The sequence below is a fragment of the Symphodus melops genome (assembly GCF_947650265.1).
Source record: "Symphodus melops genome assembly, chromosome: 15".
Taxonomy (NCBI): Eukaryota; Metazoa; Chordata; class Actinopteri; order Labriformes; family Labridae; genus Symphodus; species Symphodus melops.
Window position 1 is genome coordinate 24,528,688 of NC_136705.1, and position 21,325 is coordinate 24,550,012.

General features: G+C 47.6%; 1 protein-coding gene across 1 annotated transcript in view; it reads right to left on the minus strand.

The window, feature by feature from the left end:
* The window catches only part of tacc2 (transforming, acidic coiled-coil containing protein 2), a 53,427-nt gene that overhangs the window by 13,156 nt on the left and 18,946 nt on the right, over positions 1-21,325 (minus strand). The window contains exons 7-10 of the mRNA XM_079362096.1: positions 20,008-21,180; positions 13,754-14,032; positions 1,950-2,068; positions 156-1,533 (exon numbers count right to left, since the gene is read on the minus strand). Coding sequence (XP_079218222.1) covers positions 156-1,533; positions 1,950-2,068; positions 13,754-14,032; positions 20,008-21,180 — 2,949 coding nt within the window. The remainder of the gene's footprint in view (positions 1-155; positions 1,534-1,949; positions 2,069-13,753; positions 14,033-20,007; positions 21,181-21,325) is intronic.

Consider the following 21,325-nt stretch of genomic DNA (forward strand, 5'->3'; position numbering starts at 1 on the left):
GTTTGTTTGTGTGTCGCTCAGAGGCTCGAACACGTCGCCCACATGTTTGTTTGTTTACATAAACCTCTCTCATAAACCATCTCATGCCGTTAAACTTTAACTTAAATCAGATCTTCAAACATAGAGACACAAACGTTCCCAGACTGTGAACTTACGATTTGATGGGAGCTTTCTTCTTCTTGGCCGGTTTGTTTTGATTTTGGTCGTCCAGCTCTGCGATGTTGTCATTTTCATTCTCGTTGTCGAAGTCGCTGGACGACAGTTCGAACGAGGCCGACGCCTTCGGAGGAGAGTTGGCCATCTTGTTGGTGGGTTTGAACGGGTCTATGGAGTCGTCGAAGTCACTGGAGTCAAAGTTATGAGACGGCCTGGGTAGCTTGGGCGAGTTGCCGATGGTTTTCTTGGTGTTGAAGGGATTGAAGTTCGGATCGTCCCACTTGTCGGGTTCAAAGTTGTACGAGCCTTTGTGAATGGGGATTTCTTCCTCGTTTCCATTGTGAGATTCTGGAGGGTTGTTGTCCAGCTGCTCCGTCTGCACCGGCGCGGCTTTCTTCAGCCCGAGCTTCGGTTTCCTCAAAGGCATCTTGGCACCCGGCTTCTTGCCCAATTTCTTGGGCGGGGGAGAGGCCTGGTGCGACGCCTCGCTGCCCTCCTCGGAGTAGTCAAACTCCAGCCTTACTGGCTGACGCTTGGGCAGGATGGGCTGCTCTTCGGGGTCGGCGCTCGACTCTTTGGGAGCTGGAGGACTCGGAGAACTCGGCTCTACAGCGGAGACAGGGGGGCTCTCTGGAGGGTCCGAAATGGGGGCACACACGGGATCTTTACGGCCCAGGACGGGGGAATTTGCTATTTTACTTCCTCCGGTATTGAAAGGGTCGATGTTCTCAAAGTTATCTGGATCCCATTTGTAGGAGGTCGTCGGAGGGATGGGGGATTCCTCTCTGTTCGTTGGACTACCAGGGAGAGGGGTCTCCTCCTGGCACAAGGGTAAGGCAGGGACGGTTTGGGTGGTCTCCTTGGGGAGAGGGGGAGGAGTCACCACTCGGCTCTTCCTAGTCTTTCTGAGGGTTCCTCCTGGACTCGGGGTTGCAGATCCTCCGTCTGCCTCCTCCTGGGCCTGCAGAGGGCTGGCAGTTCTTGGATTTGTCCTCCTGTTGACCTCGGGGGTGCTGCTGGATGACGCCGGACTCTCCGGGTTGGAGTTCTGTCTCAGTAAAGGTTTCTTTTTCAAAGACCCGGGACGGACTTTCTTTGGCCTGTGGAGGGTCCCGGGTGCGCTCTCAGTCCCCACGCTGAAGGATTCACAATGTGGATGAAAACCTCCCGCTGTGGATCCTTCTACCAGAGCGGCGTCGCCGAGCTCGCCTCCCTGGAGACTTTGTGAGCGGGTTAAAGCTGAAGCCAAAACCTCAATGTTGTAAGTCCCGCTCGCTGCGATGGGCCGGTCCTCGTCAAAGACGATGGACGGGGATCTGCAGGGTCGATCAGCTGAGTCCAAGTCAGGATCAGAGACGGAGACGTCTGCTGCAGCTTCTGTAAAAGACGGAGAGACATGAAGAGGTTTAACTCAACTCCTTCAGATGTGAATCAGATTAAACTTAACTGGGATTATCTTAATTTAACTGGCGGCGTTTATAAAGACGAGGCAGGTGTGAGAGATACGATCTGCAGCCGGCCTCTGACGCATTTCATCATCCAGATGAATGAGCTTTAAATAATTCAGAAAGGATCTCACAGACTGGACTGAAAGCAAGAGGCTTTATTATCATTATAATTATTGATGACTCAGACATGCACAGGTCCCGCTGAACCAGGAACCTTCTAGATGTGAGACTGAGATGACTCACCACTAGATGGTGCTACAGTACTCTCTTTCACCTGCTTCTTTGCTACGCTCTAGATGTTAATGATGCTGTTCAGGAGTGAAGCACGTAAAAAAGGGAAATCACCTCCGAGCACGCCTGGATGATCGAACGGCAGCTGTTGTGTTTGAGGCTCGGTGGGAGAAGCAGCCTTCACTGGAGTCGTGGATTCAGGCGTCTCAAACGCTCCATCAGAGTCCGAGCTCCTGGAAGATAAAGAACACATGAAGTCAGAATCTGCCCGACCGTCGCTTCCCGACGGTTTCACATCCTTCATGAACATGAAGAGTCATAAAGAGTCACTGAGGATGGACAAACACAAAACAGACGATCCAGAACACCAAAGACTGACCAGACCTCGTTTGGACCGGGAAGCTGTGGAAGTCCCGGTCCTAGACTGCATCGTGGTCTCTGACATACTCCATCTGTCGTTTGGAGTCTGGGTGGACTGTGGAACCACGCTCCCCTTTGAGATTAATACAGAGTCCCTGAAGGTCCCGGTCTAAGAGTCCCTGAAGGTCCGGGGTCTAAGAGTCCCTGAATATCTTGGTCAAAGAGTCCCTGAAGGTCCTGGTCTAAGAGTCCCTAAATGTCCTGGTATAAGAGTCCCTGAATGTCACGGTCTAAGAGTCCCTAAATGTCCTGGTATAAGAGTCCCTAAATGTCCTGGTCTAAGAGTCCCCGAAGGTCCTGGTCTCAGAGTCCCTAAATGTCCTGGTCTAAGAGTCCATGAAGGTCCTGGTCTAAGAGTCCCTAAATGTCTTGGTCTAAGAGTCCCTAAATGTCCTGGTCTAAGAGTCCCTAAATATCCTGGTCTAAGAGTCCCTGAAGGTCCTGGTCTAAGAGTCCCTAAATGTCCTGGTATAAGAGTCCCTGAAGGTCCTGGTCTAAGAGTCCCTGAAGGTCCTGGTCTAAGAGTCCCTGAAGGTCCTGGTCTAAGAGTCCCTGAAGGTCCTGGCCTAAGAGTCCCTGAAGGTCCTGGTCTAAGAGTCCCTGAAGGTCCTGGTCTAAGAGTCCCTGAAGGTCCTGGTCTAAGAGTCCCTGAAGGTCCTGGCCTAAGAGTCCCTGAAGGTCCTGGTCTAAGAGTCCCTGAAGGTCCTGGTCTAAGAGTCCCTGAAGGTCCTGGTCTAAGAGTCCCTGAAGGTCCTGGTCTAAGAGTCCCTGAAGGTCCTGGTCTAAGAGTCCCTGAAGGTCCTGGTCTAAGAGTCCCTGAAGGCTGCACTTTCACTTCAGACTGTGCGGCTAAAATGAAAACGCTGAATCTGCAATGAGGTGACGGGTAATTGCACGTCTGAGACACAGCATGACCCCACCTCGACACTTACACACACACACGCACACACACGCACACACACACACACACACACGCACACACACGCACACACACACACACACACACACACACACACACACACTTAAGGTATCACAGCTTTAATATGTGGAGGTTTTAAGGGAAACGCAGACAGAGCTGGTTTCTGCTTGACAACAGGCTGTAAATATGAATCACAGCCATGCTGTCTCAGTGAACAGAGGAAGTATTGATTGTCTTTGCTCGATAACACACACACACACACACACACACACACACACACACACACACACACACAGTCGAAGCCAGCTCACCAGAAACCCTCACTACCACGTCTCCCCAGCCTGCCGTTCTGTCTCACCTCTGTCTGACCGGCTCCCCGCCTGCCCTGATCAGGTTGTCGTGACGCGAGCCCCAGGAGAGACTCCGAAGGAGCCCCAGAGCCGGATCCGAGCCGGGGCTGTCCCCGTCTACTGCCCCTCCCAGCAGAGTGTCCCAGCCCCAGCGGGCCCACTGCAGAGGAGACAGAGCCTGCCACGCACTCACTGCCATGTCTGCCGGGGGGGGGGCCGCACCTCTCTGCACCGCGATGCTGCTGCCTGACACGCAGGTAGAAGACCAGCAGATCACACCTCTGCAGCGCCTCCTTCTGTCTGACACTCTGCTCTCTTTGTTTCTGATCCACAATCTCAGCCCTCCAACGTGGAACCTTTTACGTCTCCACTCCTCCCCAACACAAGCTGAAATCTCCCAATCAGAATGAGACGGGCTGCAGAAGACCACCGCCTCCCCTGCATCTCTCTCTCTCTCTCTCTCTCTCTCTCGCTCTCTCTCCTCCCTCCCTCTCGTGCTCCTCAGCATCTTCGCTTTATGAACACATCGCCAAAGTCTGTCCAGATAAACCTGCTCCGATAAAACAATCTGATTATTTATATCTCAATAATCCATCCATCCCTTCGGTTCAAACCAAAACATCAACATTCATCAAATGACGTCTTCTGCTTTTTATGCAACACTGGTATAAAAAAGGAGTCATCACTTTGGGTTCAGGGAAAAATGTTTTTTACACCTTTCAGATATTTAATAAATAGAATCAGTTATTTAAAATATCTGAAGATTCATAAGTGACAAAAAGAGTTATGAGATGAATAGTCTTCTGTTTATGTCTTTAGGAATATTTAAAAATGTGTTCCTTTCTATTTCACAGCTTCAGTCTCATCAGAACGTCATCGTGTTCATGTACGATGCAGATAAATGACATCTTGAATCTACACTTCTGTTCCTATATCTCTTCCCCGGGTCGTGTCCACAGATGTGGCACCGGCCCCCCTTCAACTCTGATAGGCCACTCCAGATACCACTGCAGAATCCAAATCTATGATTGGCTATTTGACTAATCAGAGGCGGGACTTGAGTACATATCAACTATTCTAAACTGTTTTCAACACCTACACGTCAGACGGATGTTACTGCACGCAGGATGATGTGAACATGCCGTCACTGTCGATAAGCTTCTCTCTGCAGCACTCACAAATACGAGAGTCAGACTGATCCAGCTCGAGGCGCTGCTGAAGCCATTCTGCAGACGATAGAGGTCCACACACACACACACACACACACACACACACACACACAAGCCTGGAGCTTTTAACACATAAAAACACCATGCATTGATCTGCAGAGATATTGAGGTCAGCTGGTGTCTGTGGGGTCACAGAGCAGCAGAGTTTAAGGTTCCTCTGAGGGAAGAGTAAAGCAGGAGAAACACTTTTTCATAAATCCAGAATGTTCTTCATCGAGGAGACTGAACGCTTAAATCACCTCCATCTCTCCACTTCTCCCTGATTGTAGGCAGACAGCACATGTCCGCTCTGCGAGGGACCAGGGAGTCCCAGCAGGATCAGACTGGTCAGACTGGAGATCCATCTGGATCAGAGAGTGTGTTCAGATAAGGCCAAAATGAGCGAGCGGAAGGTGAGGACGACGCTCAACAAAACAAAGATTAGCTTTAAGTGAAGGTGCGCCTGATCAAGGCAGGAAGCCTCATCTGCTCGGGCGCTCCGTCCTGTTTCAGCTGGCTCACTTTGAGTTCTTCCACCTCAAACAGGACGCTTCACAAAGTGTTCTCATGTCTGAGGGAGCGAGACTCCAGTCACATGTTCCCTTTTGTGACGTTTCTGTGATCATGTCTTCTTTTTCTGTTTTATTTTCTGGGTCTTGTTAGCCCATGTGGGCCGCAGGGTGACCTTTAAGTGCACGACACATCTAGAGAAAATAAACAACTACAACTGTTACTATCTGCTGTTTTCCAGAAATCAAAATCCTCCGTGGAAATTCCTCTAAGACAGAATCTGCAGATTGGGTTTAAAAAGTGAGAACAGTGAAACATTAAGGCGCTCGGGGCTCATTTCAGCACCCTGTTAATGTCCCTGCAGAGGATGTTTTTCATGTGGCTGCAAACACTGTGTTGCTATGGTAACAGGAGGTTGCTCCCGCCATATGTTCCGCTACGATAAAGGAGAGGAGGGAGAGGAGGAGGAGGAGGGGTGTGTGTGTGTGTGTGCAGACAGTCCAACACAAACACACAACTGAGGTCCAGTGAAATGTGATGCACGGAAACAGAGAAAAGAAAAAATGACGCTTTAGGTTCATAATGCAACGGCTGCTGCGTCAGCATCCTCCGGCTCTCGGCCAATGAAACAGACGGCTCTGCATCTGCTCACACATCCCTCACAAAATGAGAAGAAGTGATCCACGTCACTGACATGTAAAAGGATTTTTATCCAACACATTATTAAAATGCTTTCTGCAGATTTTCATGTAACCTGGATACGGACGAAAACCTAGAAAGAGGACAAAACAGCGTGCGGGTGATCAGTCAGGATACGGGGGCGAACAGAAACAAAGAGAGCAGCGTCGCCTGAAGACAGAGACTCTGCAGCGTGAAGCACGGAGACGTGTGTGTGTGTGTGTGTGTGTGTGTGTGTGCTCTCAGCCGAGTGGCTAAACGGCTTCCACACGCTGGAGGGAGAATAAATGTAAACCAAACACGGCCTTACTCTCCTCTCTTATTCTTTCTACATGTGTGCAAATAAAGGCAATCACTGTCTTTTTGCATCTTTTTTTTGGCAAAATCAAAAGCTTCATTTGATGCCACTAATGAAGATCGCCAAGGAGCCAACCGTGATTGGATAAAAGCCGACGGGAGGGATGAGCGCAGGCAGCTGTGCGAGTCGCCTCAGAGGGTTTGATGCTGCGCGTTGCCTCCATCTTTCCCCCGCTCTGCCTGGACACGACTCCCCGGCGTTTCCCCCCCCTCTATGTTCACACTACTCCTTTAGCTCCAATCTCGACAACTCCACCTCCTCTCCTCCTCATCCAGCATTCTCCTCCTTTCTCTGTGGTCTTTGTCGGGTTTAATAAATGCTAGATTTGTAATCTTCTCTCTGGATTGACATATTTTATTTACAGTATAAAAGATACATTTATTTTGTGTTTCGTATAAACCGATGTCCACTGTCTTCAGTCAAAGATACGAGCGACCAGCAGGGGGAGCTCCTGCACTTTGAGCCGTCTGATGAATTATGACAAAGTGTTACATCATACACACTGTACATGCTGAGAAATACCACAAAAGCCTGTTTTTATTTGACAACAGTCTCTCCAGTGTGACACGGGGAGGGGGGGGGGGTGAAGTGATGAGCAGGAGAGACGTGCAACGAGGAAGGAGCACAAAGAGACTCTGAACTCGGCAAAAGATTCTTCAACCTCAGCAAAAGAAAGCTGACGGAGAATCGCTCTGCACCTTCTGCAGGTCAGACAAACAGGCCGTGCACGACGAGCAGACAGCCACACTGATGTCTGCTTCAATCGTTAGCAGAGCCGTACGTCTCAAAACAAAGGAGCCACCGATGACCAGAAGAGTGTCAGACTGAGATTATCCCTCCCTCATGTCGTCTAATCTGAGACTCTGACTGACAGCAGATGGCTCATTAAACAACAACAGGTCAGGTCTGGGAGTCAGGCATGAGGAGGAGAATCCACCAAAGCCTCAGTGCTAACGGATGGATGGTGGGCGCTGTGCACACCTGTACCATCCCGTGTAAAAGGTGTGTGCTTTGCAGAGTCGTTAGCATATCAGAGTTTTAAACTTCGATATGATTCTGGGAAACGACAGACGAAGTCCCAAACACGCTGGATCAGGAAAACTCCTGCACACTGTCAACATGTGCACAAATATGTTTGCAACATTTCAGTGAAAAATAAATGGAACCAATATTTTTGTGCAGTTTTGACAGTTTGCAGGTTGATGGATCTCCTCTTCTGTCTAATGGAAGAGTTGCTGTGTTTTGATTTGATTCAACGCTAAAAATTATCAGAGGATTATCTAAGTACGGAACATTTGGACGGCCCTTGTGCTTTGCATGTTTTGATAAAGTTGTACAGTAATCTGAGGCCAGACTTTAACAGAGCTTTGACTGTTTGATGCTATAAATCATTCATTTGCACATCACACTCACATTCACTCCCTTTCCCTCCTCCTGCAGCACTGTGTCTGAGATATAAATAAAACACAGCAAAGTGGAGCACTCTCGCTCTGTCTCCAACTCTTTCTGTCCCTATTCTCCTGAGTTACCCCCCCCCCCCCCCCCCCCCCCCCCCCCCCCACACACACACACACACACACACACACACACACAGCGTGCTCTATTTCCACACCGTCACCAGCTTCCTGCTCCCAGCGCGCCCGCCTCGTCCTCCCACACAGGGAACAAAACATCACCCCACCGTCCTCGCCTGATGCAGGTGATCCCACAGGCTCCGTGATGTTTCGTACTGTACCGTAGTCGTGGCACTCTGACGCACACGTGTCTGTGCACATGCCTCGATTATCTCATCCTTATTTACATCACAAAAGAAAAACAATAACAAAGACAATCAGTGCGCCGTATCCAGGAGAACTGACGAGTCATCGTCTCCGAGGTTCTTTGTAGCACAACAGAAGTGCACGCGTCAACACTGATGGATCATGAAAACACTCTCAGGTGATTGCATCGTGCGTAATAAAGCCCCCTGCACCCACAGCCAACATTTACGTGACACGCAGGGTCGATTTAAAGCCAATACACCAAAAACTTCTCCGACAGCAGAAGGAAGGAGCCGTCGGAGCTGCTCCAAACAAAGACCTCTTCTTTGTTTCCGTGTTTTCATTTGCTAGAAGATGCTGAACGCTGAGAGCATGCAGATGAACTCACATGTGTTCTTGAGAGGGACAGGGGGTCTGTCCTTGCTCCATGGACTCGTTGGCCCCCATCCTCGGCTATCTCTGCCCCCCCTTCCCCCCCCTGCCTGCTGCTGCTCTCCAGCCACCCTCCACATCCACCTGCTCCTCCTCCAAAAAAACAAACAAACAAGCCCTTCTCCTCTCCCGGTGTTCCAGGCAGCCGGTGTCCGAGGAGGCGAGCAGCGGCCGAGCTCTCCGTGCTGCAGTGCAGAGGATGAGCGAGTCCTGCTCGCATCAGAAGCAGAGCGGCGGATGATTTAGAGCTCCTGACTTTAAGCGCAGCATCCCTCACACTCGGCTCTTCTACAGACCGCAGATCCGATGCTCCCGCTGCTCGTGTGATGATAAGATGATGCAACGTGGAGAGGATAAAAAAAAAAAAAAAATCTGCAAGAGCAAAATAATCCAAAACGAAAATAGGAGGAAAAAATAATCCTGCTTTCTTGACGCCTTGCACGCGTGTGTGAGCTTCCTCCCCTCTGTTTGTCGTTGAGCTGTGTTGCTGCTCTCGCTGCCTCCTCCCCCCTCTCTCCTCCCCCCTCTCCTCCACTCTCTCCTGCGCCTTTAAAAAGACAAGCAGCCTTTTTCCTCGCGACGACGCAGAAGAGCCAAACAATAGCAGACCCGCTGAAAACCTGAATGTTTAACAGGCGATTCCTCCTTCACTTTCTCTCTCCCGTCACAAAGAACCCATCTCTCACAACTCTCCCTTTTCCCTGCCTGCTTCCCCCTCTCTCACCCAGCGAGGTGTTTCTGCCTGCTTCTCACACAATGGGAGCTTCCAGCATGCCCGAGGTAAACAATAGACTCTGAGAAACTATGTGTGTGCATTATTCAACTCTGACCCCATTATATCGTCTTTCATTCAAGAGACTACATCAGGAGCTCCTCACCAGACACAAGTGCACTTTAAGACCCAAGATTTATATATGACATCAAGATATTCTAATGATCATCTTACAACAAAATCATGTCAAATTGTGTGAAGGAAGAAATTTAGGAAGAGAGGTTTTATTTTGTATTGCTCTTGTTGAGAGCGTCGATGAACGTATACGTGTGCATGTTTTTGTTCATAGACTGTAAATATTAACGGACGAAGCCTGAGTGTCGTCCCCCGTGTGTCCCTGCAGGGGGCGCTGGAGTCCCATGGATGGCGGTCTCCGTGCTGGAAATGCTGTCTCAGGCTAACTTTGAGTCAAGCTAACGACAGGCTGAGAGCTGAGGCGGGTTTTAAGCCTCCTGACAAACCGTTACACGGCGCCCACCTGTCAATCAGCTCAGCTACACGCCTTATTGTGAATAACTCTGATCCTTCATCCAATCAAAACTGATGAGTCATCAAAACATTCCCCCCGTACAGTGTGTGTGGATGGAGACATGAGCTAATCACACCTATTTGGTTTTTTGAAGCAGGCTGTAAACATGTTCATGTCTGCTGTAAAAACAGGCTGTTTGAATGGGTGTGTATGTGACTTCCTGTGCTGCTGCAGCCAGCCTCTAGTGGACACTCCAGGAACTGCAGGATTTTAACACTTCTGCATCGGCTTCATGTCACAACAGTGGAGGTTGCTGCTTGGTTTTGGTGCACTGATAGTGAGCAGACTAAATGGTTATTAAATATAAATTCTTTTGCCCCAAAGAGCCTTAAAGAAAAACATCTGGAGTGTTTATTTCTTGTAATCTGTGACTCTACGCTAATGTGGTCCCGTTTGTCTTTGGGGGTTTGGGGAGTGATTGAAAGAAAATCTAATCGAGTCAAATCATCATCCAGACGCGTCACTCTCAGCGAAGGAGACAGAGACAGATTCTTTCTGACACACAAGCCTCTACTTCTCTAATGAATCCAGCCTCTGTTGGCTCCGCCGGCAACGGCGTTGTGCTGCTGATCTAATTTACTGGCACTCTCATTAAACCTTGACTTGCATCAAAGACCATAAGAGCGGTAATCCTATTCAGTCTCACCACGTGTGACAGAGAAAATGTCCCCCGGGACGGCCGTAGGAGCAGCGACTCGTTCTACACATTTTCCATCGATCGTCTGGGAGCGATGGGAAAGCGAGGCATCGGAAATATGAGAGGGATAAATCTATTGTACGCTCCCTGGGAAAGTGAGGAAACCAGGGCTCAGCACAAAAGCAGGACGAGCCCGCGGCGCTCGTATACACACGGATTCGCAAGGTCTCAGGTGTCGTATCCCTGGATGAAGAAGAAACAATACACAAACCCAGAGTCTGTGTCCCACCTTTCACTGCTTTTGAGACGCAGAGTGTTTTCATGTACACACAGAGTCCATTATCTGATGTGAGTCGAGTCTCAGATGAACGTGCTGGTCGATGTTTCCCAGCCCGAGGGGACAAGTAAAAACACAGCCCACTCATGGACCCCCTGCTAAAGCACAAAATATTGATTGGTAACGCTGTGCAGACCCTCGCTCCAAGTTCAAAGATGAATGTAGGGCAGCAGAGGATGTGTACGTGAACTTCCTGTTGTACTGAATGACTGAAATAAACGTGCTGCCCCGTGTCTGGCTTTGCACTCTGCTTTCAGCTGTGGACCGAAGAAAATGTAGGAATAAAAAATTTAACAAACTCAGACACTGGAAGATATGGCTGTGGCAGTTTACTTAAAGATTCATAACGGAGGAATCAGGGTCACCGACTACCACCGAATATAAGAAGCCTGCAAGACACAGGACGTCCTTTATCCTCAGCTGCTCATTAGATTCTTCTTTCATTATTTAAGTCATTAAATGTGCAGACTTTGTGGCTGACAGCAGCATCTTATCCAAACCACAAGGAGAAGAAAACAACAATTCATTATTCACTGTGAACCTCCTGAAGCTAAAGGGGGAAGGTAACACAATTTCTGTCTTTGCAATAAAACATTTAATCTGGTTTGCTGCTCTGCTCTCGTCCACAACCACGAGTGAGGCTGTGAGCGCGAACCCTGCTTCCTTTTGTCTTCAGAATATCCTCCTGCATAATATATGAACATTTCATTGCATTTCTTCTTCTTTTTAATTTAAAGTAAAAGACAAACATCAATGCATGAAATCTCTACTCAATAAAACAATAAAAGAGAAAAACCTCAGGAAGGACAAAATATCTGACACGCATTTTGTTTTTTACGCCACGCCATGAAGTCGGCCTCTTCGTGAAATCTTTCAGGACGGATCAGTGTGTTTTCTTCTTCTCTGGAAGTGACCGACATGAGGAAGATGTGTTTTGCTGATCAGCCTCGACGAGAGTCCGGGGCTTTGTTTCTCGTATGCCAAGAAAAGGCTGCATTGCTCCCGTCAGTGAATTTAATGAGGCGGTGTCTATAAAGCAGAGCTCATCTCTTTGCAGATTCAGAGAAAAACAACGATTGTGACCAAATATCAAATTCAGAGGCTCTCTCTCTCTCTTCTCTCTGTCGGAGACATGTTGAATCACAACCGCAGCTTTAATGCACAAACGCCAGCTTGCACATTTATAAAAGGCTTTGAAACTCATGACTCATCATGTTGGAACTGCCCGCTTCCATCGCCGCAACACCTGTTGACCTGATAACTGCTCTCATATCTGGCAAACCCAGGGGCGTCCAAAACGGCCTTCAAAGCCCCGCCTACCTTCTCTGGTCCAATCAGATCCAGAGCATTCAGGAGCAGAATCTAAAGTTAGAAGGAGGACATACTGGCTGCTGCATTGTTGTCAGAGACGCTTCAACACAGCATGTTTCCTTCAAGATCACAGAGGAGGAGAGCAGCTCTCTGATTGGCTGATTGATCACACAGGAAGAGAGCAGCTCTCTGATTGGTCCTTTAGCTGGAAATAAATGACTGAAATAACAGAATCTGAGGCTGCAGTGTTGTGACTTTGTGTCTGTCTGTGTTTCTCTTACAAACCTGCAGAACTCAGACAGCAGAGTGCGGCAGCATAAACATGAGCGCCGCTCCCTCTGCTGGTCGAACGTCACACTGCGCCCCTGAAAGTGGCTGAGTCATTCCCTCTTCAAAGAGTCAAGCGTCTCTCGTAAAAATAGTCAAAGCCGAGGAGGACTCGAGGGGAATGTAAAGTGTGAAGATGGAGCAGAACGTGCTGATGATGAAGTGTAATCAGCTCCAGAGTCATGAATGAAAATCATTGTGCTCACACACTCGGCTTAAACGAAAACACTTTATTCTTCGAGTGGCTTTAAAGGAGCGGACCGTTTAAGTGCTCTGCTTCATCCTCAAATGTTTGTGAATACTTCACGCTTGATTCATTTTCTTTATCCACCATTAACAAGCCACAATTACACAGTATACATTTGAGTTTCCATGACCACACCAAGGTCATACATGAGCTTATCCCGTGTCCTGCGTCCTCGTGTGGTCGACTTTCATGGCACAGTTAATCTGTCATTTTATGAGTCGGTGAGACGGGCTGCTGAAGCAGCAGGACAGAATTCTCTGGACAACATCAAGAACAGTCGTGCTCTATGTGAAGAATCAGTGTACGGCGAGCGCCGCAGAAAACGTGACCATAGTAGTGAGCTAGTGAGACGTTCAAGGAAGTTTGAATATGCAGAGAGGGAGAAGGTCGATCCCACTTTAACGTCTTTAAAGGTGGAGTCAGGAGAAATGTGCGATGCAGCTTGGAAACACAACATTCAAACATGGCCGCTCCTCCTGGGCTCAACGCCAACGTCCTGCACGCCCTGCAAGACGATTCCTACACCACATGCTAACCACCGGTGTTCCTACCTTCAAACTATTCGACAAGTCAAAGGTCACATTTTGGTTGAACTGAAAAAAAAGTATCTCCACCAGTTTATCCGAATATGACCAAAAAACCAAGATAGCAAAATGCCATTATATACACACACAAATACTATATATATATATATATATATATATATATATATATATATATATATTTATTTATTTATTTATTTTTTAAATCTGAAATCTGTCTGAAATCTGAAATCTAAATCTGTCAAGCAATCTGTGAGGAACAGGACAAGTCTCAACAATTATCCCTAAAAGTTCAAACCAGGGCACAACATGCTGACAGCTGAGCATCAAGACTAAACATCTAAAAAGGTGTGTCAGTGTGCCAGATGCCCATTTAATGCCCTAATTTGACTGATCTGGGGTTGAAAGGATAAGGACGTGACACACTTGTGGTCTAGCAGGCTAAAGAGACTAGTGTCAGCGTTGGACAAATCGACCGTGATGTCTGACGAACCGAGCACAGCAAATGCGTGAAAGCCAAATTTGCCCCACATTCAAAACAACAAGTTCATGCTTCAGTCAGGCGGAGGTTGAGTTCATACCTTAAAGGGGGGTTGAAGGGTGCAGAGGCAGGGAGGCGGTCCTCACGCTGGTCGGCAGAAGGTAGAGGAGGGGATGCAGGAGCTGGGGGAGGAGGAGGAGGGAAACTGGGGGATGCAGGTGGGGTTGGTAGAGATTGGAAGGCGTGCCTCTCTGGGGGTGAGGGAGGAGGAGTGGGGAACTCTGTCGGGTCGTGAAGGTGAGGTGGGAAGGCGGGCAGGATGCAGAACTCTGCGGTTGGAGGTGGGGGTGATTTCTCTGCCTGCTCAACGAGGGGGGGCCTGCAGGGGGAGGGAACACAAAACATCAACGCACGGACAAGAACAAGAAGTACTGATATTCACAGATCCCTCTGAGGACGCTCCCCTCCTCCTCCTCCTCCTCCTCCGAGCGAGGAAGCCGTGACTAAAAACTTACCCCAAAGCACAGAAAGACGCAGTGCTCTTCTCTGAGCCGTCACCGAGACCCAGCAGTGACTTAAAGAACAAAAAGCTCACTCCCACCATCCTAAGAAGGCGTTCTCATTTAAATCACACAAAACTGAGAAAGAAACTCCTCTCCTCTCTGAGTCCATGTTTCCCCCTGACCGCTCTACTTACTCTGCGCTGAAGAAGCCCGTCTGGCTCTGTCATCAGTGGCCACCTGGTGGAGTGGATTTGGCCCTGATCCAGACCCTTCTTATCAGGAGTGGTAGGCTCTCTAATCTGACAGGCAACGCGATGGACGCCCATGCAGCTGTTCCCCACTTGGGGCAGGCCTTCTGTTTAGCTCTAAAAATACCCCAGAAGCTTTCCAACGCCTCCATCAACTTCACAAAACTCCAACAACGCTCGCAAAGAAAATATCAGAACAAGGTGTGTGGATATTAGGGACCGAGAAAAATAACCTGAGTTGGTGATGCACTCATTGAATTGCTGCCACGAGATATGGACATTAAAAAAAGTGTGTGAGGAGACCAGACACCAGACTGCAGTGGATTAAAACATGAATCTTTACCTTTTTAGGGACGTGTTGTAGTCTTCAGTCTGTCAGGTAATATGACACATCATTGAATGATTGTCTCACATGAGTAGGGTCCGAGCGATACCAATATATCGGCCGATATCTTTCTTAGATCTATGAAATCTGTAGAGTGAGATGAACACATTTATTTTGTTGATCCCTAAAATGTAGTTTTCAAACTCGTTGTGGAAAAGATTTATGACGAAGACAAGATGGTCACTCAGCTGGAAAGTAACTGTGCATGTTGTAATCCATACAGCGCCCTCTGCTGGTGGTGAATGAGATCTGCTGTTGTAATACAATGAAACTGAAATTAAATGCTATCAGACTGGGGAATAAAATGAACAATATCGGCAAAAATATCAGCTGAGACCGATAGTCACTGGATGTGCTGATTTTTTATCGGCCAGCTGATTAATCAGTCGGGCTCTAAAATCAGACCTGAAAATATGGAAACGAGGTATTTGTGCGACTAGATGTGACATCCTGGCTATTTGCACCAGAATAACCAGTGAGTTAACCCAGTTACTATCATGTGTATCTGTTGGTTCTTTCTGATATTTAACTGAGAACTGACCGAAGGATGTTCTTCAAAAAGGAAGATGGAGGTTTTAATCCTTCAGATGCCTGCTGAGCTGAACTTTCCAAACACTCCTCCAGCTTGTTTCAGGCTGAAAGTGAGCTCTGTTATTCTCCACCTCTCTCTCTCTCTCTCTCTCTCTGCTGTAAAATCAGAGCTTAATAACTTTTAATGAGGGTGTGTGCTTTTCTTGAGGGCGTAGCAAGCTTCAGTTTACATCCAACACTCCTCTGGCTTCTCTCTTTCCACTTTAACTTTTAAATGCTGCAGAACGTCTGTGTGACGAAGAAACACGCGCACAATTCGATTCATGAATTTGTATTCGGTTGCATTACAAATCCTCAGGCAGGCTGCAGCTATGCATTTGTCAGCATCTGTGTCCAACTTGGCACATGCAGCCTGGAAATAGAAACGACCGAGTCACAGCACAGAGTGTCGTACGACTCGGTGCTGCCTCCAAAGATGGATGCAAACAGCGAGCGAGCTGATAGAGAGAAACAAGTCGGGCTATTAAGAGAGGCGCCAATCCGCAGAAAATAAGATTAACCTGGACACTGGAGCCGTGAGGAGCTTTTATGTGGATGACATCTGACAGCTGACCTGCTCAGGTGGTCAACAGCTGGAGTCTCTCTAACTCTTATGAATGTGAAGTCGTCGCATCAGTGCAGACTAACTGTTGGCGTTAACGCCCGGAGGTGGCCAAGAACACTTTTTATTCTACTGTTGGTTTTGCGGCAGCGTGCAGAGCGTTACCGAGCAGCAGCACCTCATCAGCAGCTTCTAAGAAGACTAGTCGAGATTTTCTGCATTTAAGTTCAGGGCTACTTGGCCGTAAATTTCCACGACAGAGAATCAAATAAAAATCAGACTTCGCCTGCTCTGTATGCGAGCCGTGCACGCACATTTAGTGTAATCTACTGGAAACAGCTGGACACGGACGATGTAAAAGTCCAGGCAGAGTGTTGGATGATAAACAGCGTCATAAACAAAACCAGCTGAAGGTTCAGCGAAAGTGATTTAAAAAAAAAAAAAAAAAAAGGACCATTCCTGTCCTGCTGCCAGACGCAACCTCATACTACGCACACACACACACACACACACACACACGAGACAGATCACAAACACATCCTACACGTCTCTTCTGCCACTACCGACTTTAAAGTGTTATTTGAAGGGCTTCTCGTGTGGCTGAACGAATAACAGGCATGAGATTATTCACTTCACTCACGGCAGCAAAAGTCATATGAACCTACAGTCGCCATGGCAACCGGTCTATTTACAGTACAATGTGGGCTATAGCACTTCCTGGTTCCTTTCTCACTCGGAAAACACGGATGAGAAAAAGAAAAAAAAAAACACAACATGACGAGCTCGAGACTCACATGCATCTCCTGAAGTGTTTCACGAGTAGATGTTTTTTATTTTGCAGAAAAATAATTCAATAACTCCTTTGATGTTAAAGGTATTGACAAATGTTGAATACTCATATCGCTGGCAGCAAAGCAAAGATATGAGCGGAAAAAGATGATGCAGTTTGGACCAACAAAAAGCAACTGAACAGATTTATATGAAGGGGTTTAAAGTTGCACATGTTCAGATCAGAGTGGGTGCAGTATGTGTTAAACCTTTAAGCCCTGATTTTACGCAGTTACAGGATGGATCCAATCTCCATTCAACAAACTTTTTAAGGTCACATCTTCTGCAAAATCCATGTCTCTATCTGTCTCCAAACCCCCCAATCATGAGAAAAGTCCATCCTCTCTGTCTCCTGCCTGCTCCACTTTTCAGAAAATGTGTGCTCAAACAAGCTGTTTGGAGATTCTCCCTTCATGACATCACAAAGGGCAGTAGCCCCTCCCCCAGGTGGGTGACACTCCCACAGCTAGGTGTTTGTTCTGCCCTCTGAGTCTGCCTTCTCACCGTAAACAATAGGACATGGAGCCAGAAAGCAGCGAGTACACCCGAGCCCTTCCAGAGAGGGGGCGTGGCCAGACACAGCTCATTTACATATTTAAAGCTACAGACACAGAAACAGCCTGTTCTGAGCAGGGCTGAAATAGAGGGGTTTATAGACATGATCAAATACAGGATCAGAGTGGATTTACAACAACACACTTCACACACATGATGAAGAGGAGCGAGGATACTGATTTACACTGAAGAGGAGGAGATGTGACCTTTAAACGTTGTTTTCTTCTCCTCTACAGTATAGACACGACAAAGCTTATGTTTCATGCTTTACAAATCTGCATCATGATGTCATTCCTTCAAACTTAAACCCGTTTGTTTTCAGGGCGCATACAGCTAAAGTGAGCCAGAGTGTCTAACTATTAACTACAGTTAAAATGAGTTTCCCTACAAACAGATGCTGGTGCTACTTTAAAGGGGGATGTTAAGGAACAAGAAATGACAACATGTACCGTGCAGACCTAAACGTCACAGAGACAGGAAATCTGAGCTGGTAGCGTTTTGATGGTAACAAAAAATTCCAGACAAAAATCATAAACTTGGGGAGCCGGTGGCTGAGTGGTTACTTTGCACGCCTCATGTACAGATGCTGAGGTCAAATCCAGATTCTTTCCCTGTCTGTCCTATCAATATATGATTTAATGAAAACAAATGTTTAACAAAAAAAAAGGAAGTCACAGTGATCATTCCTTTTAAAAGGGTGACATGCCAACAGGTTGTTTGACAAACTCACAGACAGTAGTTAGTCATTAACTGTACGTACCGTCAATCAGGCTGCTTCCTCCTCAGGTAGGAGGAGACCACAACATGCTCTAACCTGTAACATTTTTCTCACATTCAACATTCATTTCGCAACTTTGACTCTTTCTCCTCCGCCCCCCCCCCCCCCCCCCCCCTTCTCCGCCGAGCACTGCGCCTGTCTAGTGAGGTCAGAACCAGTTACCTACTGACCATCTGCTGCATCCACCTGGAATGATTTACACACCTCCCTACTCTGGATAGAAAAAAAACAACTCACTCAGATTAGAGCCGAGACGAAGATGAAGAAATCCATCACACAGCGTCAGAATGAACTCGAGCGAGAGATAGAAATAGCTCCTCTTGAGTCAATAAGTGTACGTCCCAGTTCTTCTCTGTCACACACACACTCGCGCCGCCGCAGCACACGCTCGAGTGTTTCCCTGAACTCTGGCTTTTGTTCCACTCTGTCTGTGCCGATGACTTCAGTGGGGCCGAGCGCCGACTGCCCAAATTCCTCCCACTTACAGGCTTCAGTTCACAAAGCTGCACAGACGGAGCAGGACTGACAGCTAGGACGGCCTCTGGGGGGGCGGGGAGTAAAAAACACATGTCCACACACTTTCACATACACACTCACATGTGTGTCCACTCTAACGCTGCCACATCGAGGAGTCATGTGTAACTTTATCTACATATGAAACTTGTAGTGGAATGACTCTGAACAAACCTCCAAACAGCAGCCATGGCACATGTGTTGTGACTGACAGGCAGCAAGTGCTCCTGCGGCATGTGGGACGGCTCCTGAGCGAGCGGCAGACAGCGGGACACAGTGACAAATACAACAACAACTAATGAAGCAATGAGAAGCAGTGACATCATTTAACCATATGATCAAAGAGGACACTGGTTTAAAGACACAAAATAACCTCGAGGTAAATGTGCAGTTGTACAGTAAGAGGATGATAAATGAATCTACAGGACTCCTTCTCTTTCGTCTGCTGAGACACCGTTTCACCGCTTCAGACAGCAACAACCAACCAGACGCCGTCGAGGAGCCTGAAATCCAAACAAAGCCACTAAGAGGGCTCTCCTGAGCGCGTGGAAATCCCTTTGAATGTGTGACAGGCAGAGCTGCACATAGCCCGACGGTGAAATAGGTTTGGACGGGTTTAAAAAAAAAAAAGAAAAAAAGAAAACTGGATTCCTGTGTGAAAACCAGCCTAAGTAATAACTAGCTTCTGTTGGTCTTCATGCTAAAAGGCTAAAACCCTGAGACTTTAGCAGATTTATTTTGTTCAATCCAGACTACGACTAAAGATGAACAGAAACTTGGCAACCTGTGGCAAACATTTATAGATTTCACTGGAGACTGGGGGCCGGTTGTGTCTGGTCTGTAATGTCCCCACTTTCATTTCTTAAATCATCATATTAAAGGGGACATATTGTGAAAAACACTGTATTTATTTGGGTGACCTGAACATGTGAAATAAATCCATCCAGACCTTTATTTGTGGTCTGCAGACGTCTTACAACACAGAGAAAAATGCTGTTTCTAATATGCTCTCCTTGTGATGTCACAGTGGGATTCTGGTAAAAAAAAATACAAATAAAAATCCCCTCCCCTCCGCTGGTATCACCCATGGAATCCACCTCCAGCCAAGAGCAAAACTTTTGTGCAGCTCCGCCATTTTTATTCTCTCTAGCAAAAGAGTGATGTCTACGGGGAAAACTCAGGGGGGCGGGGTCATTACATTTAAAGAGACACACACCAAAACGGAGCGTTCTGAGAGAGCTGGTTTCTGCAGGGTCACAAACCTCCTCTGCTGCTTGATTCATGTTATATTTGAACCAAAGCTCAGAAACAAAGATGTTTCATTTAGACTACAGGGGGCGCTGTTTGAAAGGGGGTACGATATATCCTTTTTAAACGAAAAACATACAAGTGAAAATAAAAAAGAGACTCACCCACTGTCCAGTAGCGCCTCAGCAAGATCTTGAACTGTGTCGGTCTCTACAGCCTCCTCAGTTGGCTCTGTCACGGTGAGCTCCTCAGGTGAGATCTCTGCAGGTTTGTCCTCTGGCTCTTCCGTCAGATCTGGCTCTTGGTATTCTACTGTGGTCTTTATTGGTTCTGGTTCTTCATGTTTTATTGGCTCTGAAAACTTCACTGTGCTTTCTGTTGGCTTGAAGGACTCAGCTGCTGTTTCCTGCACCAGTTCTAGAGAAGGTACCGGCTCTGTTTTTGGCTCCTGGAGCTCCTCTTGAGACTCTTCCTCTGTGTTGATTTGTTCCGAGAGCTCGAATGTATTTGTGTCTTGTTGGAGCTCTACTTTTGTGCTCTGTGTTTGTTCTGAAAGCTCTTCTGCTTCCTCAGTTGGTCCTGAGAACTCTACCGTCTTTGAGTCCTCTGGGAACTCTTCTGTTGTGCTCGGTACTGGTTCTGGAAGCTCGACTTTCTCTGCAGGTTCTACGAGCTGTACTGGCTTTGTTTCTGCAGGGAAAGTTTCTTCTGTGCTCTGCTTTGGTTCTTGGCCGTCTTTTGGAAGCTCCTCCGTCTGTTCTGAGAGCTCTACTTTCTCTGTTTCTTTCGGGAGCTCTACTTGTGTGCTCTGTGTTGGTTCGAGGATCTCTGTCGTCTTGTTTGAAGGCTCAGGAAGATCCACCGGCTTCTTCAGAGGTGGGATCTCTGTCGTCTTGTTTAAAGGCTCAGGAAGATCCACCGGCTTCTTCAGAGGTGGGATCTCTGTCGTCTTGTTTAAAGGCTCAGGAAGATCCACCGGCTTCTTCAGAGGTGGGATCTCTGTCGTCTTGTTTAAAGAATCAGGAAGATCCACCGGCTTCTTCAGAGGTGGGATCTCTGTCGTCTTGTTTAAAGGCTCAGGAAGATCCACCGGCTTCTTCAGAGGTGGGATCTCTGTCGTCTTGTTTAAAGGCTCAGGAAGATCCACCGGCTTCTTCAGAGGTGGGATGTCTGTCGTCTTTTGTAAAGGCTCAGGAAAATCCACCGGCTTCTTCAGAGGTGGGATCTCTTTCTCTGGAGGTGGGACCTCCTCCTTCTCCTCCTCGTACCTCAGAGGTGCATCTATCTCCTCAGCCGGAGTAAGAAAGTCTTGAGGGGACTCCAGAGATGGGAGGCGTCTGGAAAAACAAAGCAAGAGAAGAAGGGGGTTGGTTGGAGGATTGGTTGTTTGTTTTACGACACATGCACAAAGAATGATTGACAAATGACAAATGTGTGTGTTTGTGTTGGTCTGGCGGCTTGTGTCTCCAGTGAAGTGTTGGA